This window comes from Pimephales promelas, chromosome 5 (assembly GCF_988280905.1).
Source record: "Pimephales promelas chromosome 5, fPimPro1.hap1.1, whole genome shotgun sequence".
NCBI lineage: Eukaryota > Metazoa > Chordata > Actinopteri > Cypriniformes > Leuciscidae > Pimephales > Pimephales promelas.
Window position 1 is genome coordinate 19,020,807 of NC_142773.1, and position 12,557 is coordinate 19,033,363.

At 35.8% G+C, this 12,557-nt stretch overlaps 1 protein-coding gene across 2 annotated transcripts in view; it reads right to left on the reverse strand.

Moving 5' to 3' along the window:
* The window catches only part of gpc5c (glypican 5c), a 131,148-nt gene that overhangs the window by 110,642 nt on the left and 7,949 nt on the right, over window positions 1-12,557 (reverse strand). For both annotated transcript variants that reach the window (XM_089131065.1, XM_039657606.2), the window contains exon 2: window positions 5,460-5,621. In XM_089131065.1, coding sequence (XP_088987191.1) covers window positions 5,460-5,621 — 162 coding nt within the window. The remainder of the gene's footprint in view (window positions 1-5,459; window positions 5,622-12,557) is intronic.

Here is a 12,557-nt window from a genome sequence, read left to right on the forward strand (position 1 = left end):
TTATAGCCTATAAATCACCTATAATCCCCTTTCTGTAGGCTGTGGTTACGGCTCTTCTCATTCAGCACTGCAGGGAAAATATCATTTCCAGGTTCTAATTTGGCCTCAGAAAACCAGTAAAATATATATATTTTTTCATATTAATTTGTCAAATATTTTAAATGTTTAGGGGCAAAAAATCAAACAAATATCTGAAAATTCGTCGATATAGCCTATATATAGCCTATATATTTTTGCGCAGCATTTGGCATAGGCCTACAGTTCAAATTAAAATGTTATGCAATTTTAAACGGTTAATCGGTTAAACATGGACACCCCTATGTGCATCTTGCTTCAGATCATAACGTTCCATAACACCGATAAACTCCGCCTTTTACCTTGAGCACGCCTCTAGCCCGAGCTGGCCCCCTCTGGCCCAAGGTATTCGACGGGCCAGAAATCCTGGCCGTTGGCCCTGAGGAAGCCCCGATCAAGCCCCGGAAGTGACAGTGGAAACGCGACTGGCCCTGGCACGCACTAGCACGGCCCGGCCCTGGCCCGGCAGTGGAAATGCGGCTATTGTTTCCCTTTCTTTGGATCTGTTCAGAATGGCATTCTACCATTCCATCAAACATCAGAATGAACAAGGCAATTTTGGCAAAATGTGCAGTTTAAAAGCAGTGAGATTCGGTATCTCAATGGAATGCAATGCACAAGACTTTTTTACACATTTACACAGTAATGTATAATAAGGCAACACACTAGACAGGGGATTAAAAAAAATCAGATATTTAGACAATTACCCTATCAGTGTTCATTTATTTATTATTTATTACAGTTTTATTTTCAATTTTATTAGCTTATAATTTTATATTTTGAGTTATGTTAATTTTCTCATGTACTTTTGTCATTTTACTAGCTGTTAGCTGTTTTTTTAGATTGCTATTTAGGTTCAAATTATTTTATTTCGGAATAAGTTTTGGTTACTTTTATAATGAATTTTTACTTAATTACTTAATTTTAGTGTTTCAAATTAAACTGTATTTCAGTTTATCGCCGAGGTAACATTTCTAAATTCCAATTAGTTTAAGTTTTTCAACTAATATTTAGATTTTATTTTATTTCAACTCGAAAATAATAACCCTGACAAGTATATTTCGATTGTTAAGTAATTAATTCACTGGAACTGGATAAATTACCAAATATAGAGTAAGAATACATTTTTATGCATTTTTAAACATTCCAAACAAAGCCTTTGTCTATTAAACGTTTTCTCACGGACAGTGTCTCAACATCCCTTTACCAATTTCTCTTCAATTCTGTGATTCCTTAGTCTGAGATGATCAGAGCACACATTATCCTTAATAACCCCTTAAATTCTTTATTACTACAAACATAACCACTGTCACGATGAAGCTAGATAATCAACTGTCTACTGAACTTCCTTAAACGAGATGAGAAAAGACAGATTCACACACACCGACAGAAACCTAAACAAACACATGCCTTCTATCTATAATCATATAGTAATGATGGAAAATCTAAAATCAACATTCTAATTAAGTTTTACATTAAGTCTATAATCAGATAGGATGTCTGTACGCCACAGGCTAATTATTAATCCAGGATGGAGACAATGTCTCTTGCAGTCTCTTGTATTGTTTACAGAAAACAATTCTTACAATCATTGCAAATATGTGGCGATATATACATATTCTACATTATTCTTAAAGGGATAGATCACCCAAAATCTGTCATTATTTACTCACTCTCGTGTAATTTTCTGCAGAAAACAAAAGAAGACAACTTTGGGTAGTTCACCCAAAAATGAAAATTCTGTCATCCCCCAAGTTGTACCAAACCTGTATAAATTTCTCTCTTCTGCTGAACACAGAATTAGATATTTTGAAGAATATTTTTCCCATATTATGGAAGTTAATGGAGCCCATCAAGTGTTTGGTTACCCATATTCTTCAAAATATCTCCAGATGAAAGAAATTCATACAGGTTTGGAATAACTAGAGGCTGAGTAAATTTTCTTCGTTGGGTGAACTATACAGCAAACACTGAGACATTTTTTAACAAATATCTTCTAAAGAAGTTACAGATTTTAAAAGTTATAGACGTTATGAGTCATGTACTCACCCAATTGTGTAGTTTCAAAGTCATGGAGTTTTGAAACAACATTATGAGTTAGAGTAAATGATGACTCAGAAATGTTGAAATTCTTGGGTGAACTATCCCAAGGCGAGCATCTTATGATCCGGTGTTTTCAGTATGTCAGAGGTTCTCAGTAAATGAAAAGTTTCACATTTGCATAATTTACAACATTTTTGTGGACAGCATAATAAATAAAAAAAACTAGGGCTGTCAAAAGATTAATCGTGATTAATCGCATCCCAAATAAAAGTTTGTGTTTACATAATATATGTGGGTGCACTGTGTATAATTATATTATATATATATATATATAAATACACACACATGCATGTATATTTAAGAAAAAAAATATTATTTATATCTAAAATATTTAGATTTATATATAAATTATATATAAATCTATATACAGTATATACATGAAAATATTTCTTAAATATATACAAGCATGAGTCTGTATTTATATATATATATATATATATATATATATATATATATATATATAAAATAATTATACACAGTGCACCCACATATATTATGTAAACACAAACTTTTATTTGGAATGCAATTAATCGCGATTAATCGTTTGACAGCCCTAAAAAAACATTTGTAAACCTGTTGCTACATAAACTGAAAGGTCTTCCTGCAGTTTTCTGTCAAAATAAAAGCTTGAGGGTTTAACTATTAAAAGTGAATGAATGTTTATACAAAAGTTTTTGTTAAACATTAGGCACAACCAATCTTCCTCACTAACCCTGATCCATACAGAACCTAAAGAACAATGGTTGAGAATCTATAAATCACTATAAAGACTATAGGTTTCTCAGTCTTTCAAACAGACACCACACACACACACACACCAGCAGCAGCCGTAAAAGGCGATCAGCTCCATTGTTTGAACATTCCTACTGCATGTGACCTGTCGGCGGCGAAACCTTCTGCGCATATCTCCGCATTCGAGACACAAGCGTTAGAAGAAACACATCAGTGGAATGCAGTGAACAATCTGGATACGTCTTGTGGATATGTTGCCAAAAGAAAACGGTCTGGGAAAGACAAAGGGATGATTGACGAGCATAACCAAAAACTATGTATGTGGTTTGCAACCTTCTTGTGAGATGTAGAAAGTATAAGAGTATGTGTCCATTTCTGTGGAGTTACTGTGGCCACAGATCGTGTTAAAATTAGTGTATCCTGAGCGCAGGACTGAAATAGTGTATGTGAGAGCTCATTCATTCACACCAAAGCTTGATACTCATGAATGAACTGACAGAAGACCTTAATAACAACCGGTGCTCTCTGCCAAAGCACACACAAGGCTGCATACGACTGAGATTCTTTAAAGCCCCACTGCCGATTATGGTTTGGCCACTGGGTTCGACACTCGTGAGAGTGTGGGCAAGTACTTTGAATTCCCCTTCTAAAGAATGAATGCAGTAAAACCCAACCAAACCTCAGTTAACTAGACTTTATAGAACATAATCTAACATAATTAATTTAAGACTTTAAATGCTTCTGAATATTTGCAGCTAGTTCACATTTTCCTAAAAGTCACATCTGGGCCTTTAATCAAGACGATGAGAAGAGGCTTCCTGTTCACATACAACCAGCGCCAAAGATGAAACTCGTAAGTGTCTCTACCAATCTCAATATGCCAAACCACATGGGGGAAAAAACACTATGCCATTTCTACCAATTAAACAAGTCAAACTACGGTTTAACAAAGAGGTACACAGAAATTTGCTATATATCCATTCAAATCCAGGTTCATTTTTGGCATTAAAAAACTACTGTGAGGATTTACTAAAGTAACGTACTGAAAAATTTGCGCTGAAAAGGCCAGGACAGTTATTTTTTGGATGAATTTATTGTATTTCCATTTGTAGGGAGTTTCCCTATCAGACACAACATTTATGAGAGGAGAGTATTTAAATTAGAGGTAGACCGATTAATCGGTCGGCCGATTTTTGGCGTTTTTTAACATAATCGGCATCGGCCAATATCCAAGTATCAAGCCGATTATTAGGCAGGCGCATCTGTGGGCAGCCTAGTGTTAGAGCCGCTAGAGTCATTTTCCAGCCGAGTGAGCAGCAGACCTAAATATGAACGCGTTCATGAACTATCATTCAATGAACGCGTTCAGGCACAACACTGACCGCTAGTTAGTAGCTGGATTAAACATGGTTAAAATGCTGGCCAAACAGTGTAAAGTGTGACTGTATTTCACTGTAGACTAAAAGGTCGAACAGCGGGATGCCGTTGTCTGAAGAACAGAAGGATGGTGCATTGTGGTGCATTTAAAGTTTTTGTAAAAAATCTTTTTCCGATCTGGTGGTTGTTTTTGTCGTTCAACAGCAATTTACTACTGAAATACGATATTGTTAGAAGTTAAATTAAATAAAATATAATAAATCTTATATATAAAAAATTAAATCAAATCAAATCATTAAATAAATTAAATCAAAATTAAATCAGGTTTTTTTCCTCCTTTTTTGTGATAATTAGGTTATGTCCATTTGTCTTTGTCCGTCAACAAACAAAACAAAGTAAGCATGTTTCAGGACAGTTTTTGAGAGGATAAAATGTCTATGTTAAGTAATTATCATTTCTTTTACATTTCATCTTTCAAATAGAGGTTAAAAACCAAGCAAATATCAGCCAAAAATCGGCCAAAATAAATCGGCAGCATTAATCGGCCATCGGCCGACCCGGATTTCAAAAGATCGGTGTCGGCGTGAAAAAAAACATATCGGTCGGCTTCTAATTTAAATGAATGACATTTACTAAGGTTTGGTGTTTTTGCCATTTCCTAATGTCCAAAAAAATTATGTCTTAACCCATTTTGCGTCTGTGATGTTAGTAGATCACCTGCACCTGGTTATCAGCGGCTCTACGATAATGCTCTAGTGCTGCTCTTAGTAGATTGAGTCGGTCCTAATGGAAATGATCCCACTGCGTCTGTATTCATTCATTTGCAGTTCCACTCTTTCCACTCCCATCTGTGCTTTTATGGAAGTGCGCTCTCACGCTAATTTGCTCTGTTTAGCAAATCTGGCCATGTGTTATTAACAATCAATAATCAACCCCCGTAATCATTATTTTTCATGAAAAAGGTTGTTCATTTCAACCAGAAACTGCAGTGAATTGTATGTATAAGTACATTTTGTACCTATCCACATACAACATATAGAGGCAATTTTTCCAATGAGCTTTTCCATATAAATTCATCCATTTATCTATCAATCCATTTCACTATTTCACCATTTCATTTATCTATCATCCATTCATCCCTCAACCATCCATCCATCCATGCATCCATATACCCTGGAAGGCGATGGCATGTGCAGAAATGAGATATTTCAGCTCAAAGCTGTATGATCTGATGCTCTGGGTGGTGTCTCTCAGGACTGCCGCTTTGTAGCTGTCTTCCATTCTTCGCGTGCAACATGATGGCCCAGCGTGCTTGCACACCGACAGGTCCACATCTACAATAAATGAGAAAAAAGTAACAGCACTTGTTAGACAGAAGTTGTACAAATAACATTAGTGACACAATAAAAACCTGCCTTGCACCAATACGACCAGTCACATGCAACTTACATTTTACATTTATTCATTTAGCTGACGCTTTTACCCAAAGCGACTTGCAATTGCTATATATGTCAGAGGTCGCACGCCTCTGGAGAAACTAGGGGTTAAGTGTCTTGTTCAGGGACACATTGGTGTCTCACAGTGGATTCGAACCCGGGTCTCTCACACCAAACCATCACCACCCCAACTTAATACACAGCAGTGGTGGGATTTAGTGTTAATGAGGCTTTGCCTTGTGCATAGGAGAGATCTGGAAGGCGAAAAGATAGTATAATGAAACCTGAACCTCAGAAAGCTCTTGCACTCTCTTCATGGCTGAAACATAATTACTCAGGATGCACCACGTGCTTTGGGTCCCAGAAGGGTTAAGTCAGTTGAAGCAGCATTGAACCCCATGCACCCACCAGTCTAGGCCTTGTGTGGGCATTGTATTCCCAACAGTCTATTTGAACTTATGCACATGAACACAAAAACAAGAAACTTTTAAATAACATGACATGCTGTATTTTAACATACAAGTGGAATATTGGTATCTGCATTTTCCATTGCACACACTTCAAAATGACTTCCAAGCAAACTTTCCTAAATGGGAAACTCTCTCAATACACATTATTCTGAAATATTCCAATTCATGGTCACTCGTTAGACACAACATTATGAAATGACATGAAATGTTCGTTTACTGTTTCCATAGGTAATTAAATGACAGATTCCAGGTTTTAAAAAAGAACCACTGCCGCTTTCATTTATAATGCTACATGGGAAAATGTTTTCATAGCCATTTTCACTCTGTAAAAACATCCCTCAGTGTCACAGTGTTTGAGAACATGTTGTAACCCTCCTCCCAAGCGTAGGCTTTTTAGAGTAATGAGCCTCAAACAATTACATTTTTACAAAATGACAAACTTATATATACACCTTTTCCAGCATAAAAAAAACAAACAAAACAACTTATTTTTTTATGATTTCAGGGCAGATTACCGATTAATAAAGACTTATTTTTACACACTCCTTACACAATATCTCAAAACACTTTTGCTGCATGATTTGTAATGTAAACTAATACATTTTGTTGAGTCTATTCAGTTTTTTTTCTAAAGCAAGAGAAACACACAGCAATGGAAAAAGTGAGAAATGCAGACTGTCTGTTCATGATGACTGATGTTAGGCCTGTGAGGAAGCTTCATTCCATGCTGTACAGGCGTCCGCTATGCACTTTAGACACTACTGTGACTCACGGGACGTTATTGAACAACTATCTGAGATTGAGTTTCAATAGCTGTGTGGGCAGACAGACTTCGTCTACATCAGGTCATCAAATACAAGTAAAAACCACAAGCACCTGCCACGTGGGATGGTGTAAATAACGGTGGTCAGATTTTAAAGACACACATACAGGTACATGTGACGTGATCACAAATCCACTGCTGACAAGACATGCCTTAAGTTAGGGATGACGGAAACATTCTGACCTTTAATAAAAAGAGACAAAAAAAGAAAGAAACAGTAACGACAGCATTTCTAATCAGCATTTTCATCTAAATATGATAAAAAGTTTCCGAATCTGGCCATATAGTGACTATAAAATAATTACAGGTTATAATTCAAGATTTAACTTTTTAAAAAAGCAAATGTAAAATAAACATTCTTTATTAAGCAAGAGAGAGACATTGGAGTTTTAAGGCTCCATTAACTCAGCAGGAATCAGCTAATGATACAGAAGTTGGCAGAGAAAGAATTAACTAAGAGGCCCTTGAATAACAAACATACATGACATGAAAATAACGATTCTAATAAAAGACTATTTTATTATAAATAATATAAAATAAAATAAAAGTTAATTCGATAGAAGGGTCATAACATGCTTAAATTATCTAAAGATGTGGTAAACACACATGGAGAAATAAATGGTGAGTATAGAACAGGAATTTTCAAACTGGGGTTTGGTGGCTACAAAGGGATTTTAGGAAGACTGGTCATCATAAATCATTATCAGCACAAGTTTTTTGAAAAGATATTTAGAAAAAAAAATGATAGGTCAGTAGGTTAAATTAAAAGTCAAAAAAATACATTTTGTTACCTAACCCTAAACCCTACATTTTCTTGGTAACTTTTAAAGGGGCAGTTGGCAACTATTTCAAATTAAAGGGATAGTTCACTTTGAAATTAATTTTTGATATGTTTTAGCTTACCTCAAGGGAATCCAAGATGTAGGTGTCTTTGTTTCTACAGTATTTTCAATTTTGATATTTGTAGGCCTTCAGATTATGTGAACATGGCTGTGGTTACAAGAGATAAAAACGATATAAATACTGTTCATTTTGTCTTAGGCCATCAATGTGTACTTACATTTACGAGTCATTAAATCATATTTAATTTTGACTTCTCTGTGCATGCTCTTTGAGGAGGATCCCATAAACCTCCAGTGTATGACTGATAGACTAGAACGGTTTGACCTAAAAATATCAAAATTGAAAATACTGTGGAAACAAAGACACCTACATCTTGGATACCCTTGAGGTAAGCCAAAACATATCAAAAATTATAGATAAAAGTGTGGTTCAAATACCTATTCTGGAGAGAATGGTTACTTTCCCCACTCCACCCAGTGTTCCCAGGCGGAAAACCAACCTTGCAACATCAGGACTAACGTCCAGGCAAGTTGGAAATAGGAAGTCTCGTGAGAAGCGAGAACGAGCGAGAAACACAAACTGCTTTATGGCAATTCGACACATTAGGCCGGTCTCCTATCAAAAGGTATTAATATGTACCATTTAGGTACTTATAAAAGGTACATTATGCATTTTAGGGGTAATAAGGTACAAAGGTGTACATTTTGAAAGGGTACCTCCCCAGTTTTGTACTTTTTTTCTGAGAGTGAAGACAGTATATAGCTGCCATTAATCTTTAGAAAAGAGGGAATTTGCCTTAACAAAAATGAAACCATCCCTGTCACCTGTCTTTCTCCAAGTCTTAATTAAGAGATGAGGGAATGAATTCAGCCCCTGGTGAGTAAATTAGGACCTCAGCAGGAGTCTGTGGTTCTGCCTGAGTGAACACTTGCTTATTCTGGGGTTCAAACTTAGCCAACCTGATCCCATAATCACCCTCAGGTGATAAAAAAAAACAACATTCATTTGATTGGCAGGATTAAGTCTTTATTCCGTCCTTTTGCAGCATCACAGTCACTACCAAAACCAATGACCAAAATTGCCACTACCGGTCAACCCAAACAAACATCTTCAGTATGGAGACGAAAATGTTACGGTTTATTTAGGTTTAGACTTAAGCTATTTCCTGATGCTTGAAGTGCAGAAGCAACTTTATGGGAAAGGAAAGTCATTAAAGTAGACGGCAACCAAACTGATTTAACCCCTGGCTCCCCCCTAGTTCTTCTCAGGAAGCTCTCGCTGCTTTGAAGTGCTGGCGTACGCTGGAACCAGCAGGATATTTACCCACAACTGATGTGCTGTTTTTGGGATGAACCACGTGGAAAGAAAACATCTCTCTAAAGACCTGGGCAGCACACCTGCATTTCTCAAAGCCACAGGCGTGCGGCTCCGGTGTTTGGCTTTGTGGAGCGCTGGCTGGCATTTGCGCCCACAGTGTAGAGAGTGAAAAGCTGATGCAGAGGAAAAGCTGGCGGATTGGGCTGAAATCAAAAGAAGAGGCAAAAGTGTGGAACCTCAAAGTGATTTGCAGACATACAAGAGTCCAAGTTTAGTTAAAGGGATAGTTCACAATAAAGTTGTTATTTTTGTTTGTTTTTGTGCACAAAAAGTATTCTCGTCACTTGATAAACTTAAGATTGAGTGACACTGTAGTCACTTGGACTCTTTTAATGATGTCTTTAAAAACTTGGGCCAGCAAGTTTCAGTCCCATTGAAGCCTATGGAGGAGTGATCCAGCTCTCAGATTTAATCAAAAATATCTTAATTTGTGTTCCGAAGATGAATGTAAATCTCATGGGGTTGGAACAACATGAGGGTGAGTAATTACTGAAGGAATTTTCATTTTTGGGTGAACTAACACTTTAAAGTTAATAACTTTAACCAACCACCTCTGGACTGGTTCCTAGAATTCCTGTCTCAACCCTGAATTTAGAAAAAAAAAAAAAAAAAAAAACCTTTTGTTTTTTAAGGATTTTTTACTTTATCGGGGTGGCACGAAACTTGGCAAAGGTTTTGGCGCTTGCTGTATGAAAAAAAAAAGAGGAAAATATTCGAAATGGTCAAATGACCACATTGGAAACGAATGGGAAGCGAATTTCATCTAGTGAAAGTGTTTGGTTTCTGCGCAAACAAAATCTCAATGAAAATTTTTTTTACATATTAATCAAATTGGAACACAACTTGTTTAGATTTATGGCTTTGATCTTCTCACAATTTTAGAGTAAAACGTGTTTGTTTTGGAAAATTTCATATGAAAAAAATAAAAAATTCACTTTAGCAATTATCTGCCAAGAAGAGACCAAACTTAAGTCTGTGCTCCAAAGCCTTCAAGGTTTACAACATTTTAAGTTGGCAGGTAATAAATGGATCATAACTATACCAGAAATATAATTTAGCAACATAAAATCTGTAATACATCTACACCTACAGTACAAGCAAAAAGAAAACATGAACAAAAAGGTGAAGGCGTGTGAGGCAAGATTCACGAATAAGGTGTAATTTGGGCTCTCCACTTGTTCGAAACATGATCAAACTAAAATACAGTACATTCATTTCATTCACTGAAAAAATAAAAATAAAAAATAACACCAAGGGGTAACCTTTGGTGCTAAAGTATATACATCAGTATATCATCAGCTGAAAAATCATCAGCTAAAAAAACTATAAAATTATCTGACATTAGAAATATAATTATCTAATAAATTTAACTTGGCTGGAGTTGAGTCAAAACAGCAGGAATATCCTTACCTGGCCTCAACAGTTCAAACATGGCAGATATATTTCCACCTTGACCTGGCCCTTAAAACATACCAGGAATTCTTGTATCAGACTCAAAAGACTGAGAAACCACAGTCACATGGGTGCTAACGTCTATGAATATCTTTAATATGAACCTTTGGTCCACTTTTAATATACTTTGAAACAATAATTTTGACATTTCTACATAACTTTAAAGGCTAAATTAAAAGCTTTTGGCTAAATATTTAATATTTGGCATTGTATGAATAAAATATTGCATATTTTAATAATAAAATAGAAATACAATGCAAATTTCAATTAAACATGTTTACCAACTAGCTAGGTGACAAATCTTAATACACTTTAGTGTGCAAAACAAGATCAATGCATAAACAAGATCAATTCATGTAAAATTGTCACCGAACGGTGACACCACTGTGTCATATCAAACCGAACCATGAATTTTATCAACCATCACACCCCTACTTATTAGTTATTACAGATATTGATCTACGTCAAAGTTTGCCTTGATTGTACACTTTTACATTGCACTGATTTTGTAACATTTTAAGTTCAAGAGTTTCTATAAAACTTACTTTTTTATATCTTAATATAAGACATAAAGAAGATATTCATGTTTACATTTTATTTCGTTTTTGACTGCTAAAACTGCTAGAATTTGTTGTTTGCCTTAATAAATAAATAAAAAAAACAGTTTAAATTCAAACTTTTTTACTTGTCTTTATTAAAAAAAAGTTACGATAACGAACAATATGAAACATTATATTGTGATAACTTTTTTAGCTATATCGCATCCCTACGTATACACTTCAATGTAGTTTCAAATAAGTATAATCAAATGTGTATAAGCATCTAGCAGGCTCCTGTTGAGAGGTAAGGGGATACATCAAATCTCCCAAAAAATAAGTGGACCCCAATTAGGGCTCTCCACTTGAGTACTCTGCAAAGCTGAAGGTGAGAGAGGAATGGGGGGGGGGAAACAAGCCAGGACCACCAATCCAATTAAAGTCTGTGATAGCAAGTCAGACACATAAGAAGATCAGGGGAAGACGACTGAGACCAGTTCTTACCAGAACTCAAAGACAGAACATGTTGAACTGGTAAATGGGGGATATTCTGGAACAAACAATTCTACCAAGTACTGACTATATTCTTGTAGCTCAAACAGTACCAGCATGGTGTTAGCAATGCAAAAGACATGGGCTCAATTCCAAAAGAATTCATGAGTTAATAAAATGTATACCTTGACTGCAATGTAAGGCGCTTTAAATAAAAGCATCTGCCAAGTGCATAAATGTAAATGAATGGAGACTGTAATAGTACAAGCAAAACAACATGAACAAAAAGTTAAGACTCAGGTAAAGCAACTTAAGAACACAATGGTCATGGTTCAGCCCTCACGGTTCTTGAACCAAAAACTTTCTGGTTACCAGTCTAAATGTTTATCACACCAACACCACATTATATCTGCGACGCAAATACCAATATGCTTTGGCATTCACATACAGGGTTCTGGAGGCACTAAAAGGGTGTTTTGCTGAGGGCAGAGAGACTAAGAGGAGGGCCTGCAGGTGTTAAAGTCTGAAGAAGAGTAAATATCCAAAGACGTATGGTCTTTCTTCTCATGCCAGAGATTCAAAGCATGAATGCATGGCTGTTCTACACCTTTCATCACAGAACAGCGTTTACCTCAAAAGTCCCCATCAAAGAAGCATTTGATGATCCAAACAAGTAATAAAATGAGTGGTGGGGATATTCAAGCCAGGTTAGTTTAAGCCAATGTGTTTTTTTTTGTTTTTTTTTACATTCCAGTCACATTTAGTTTCTGGAGACTAAAGAAGAAGAAAACTTGAAAAAACAAACAAACATATATATATATATATATATATATATCCTCAA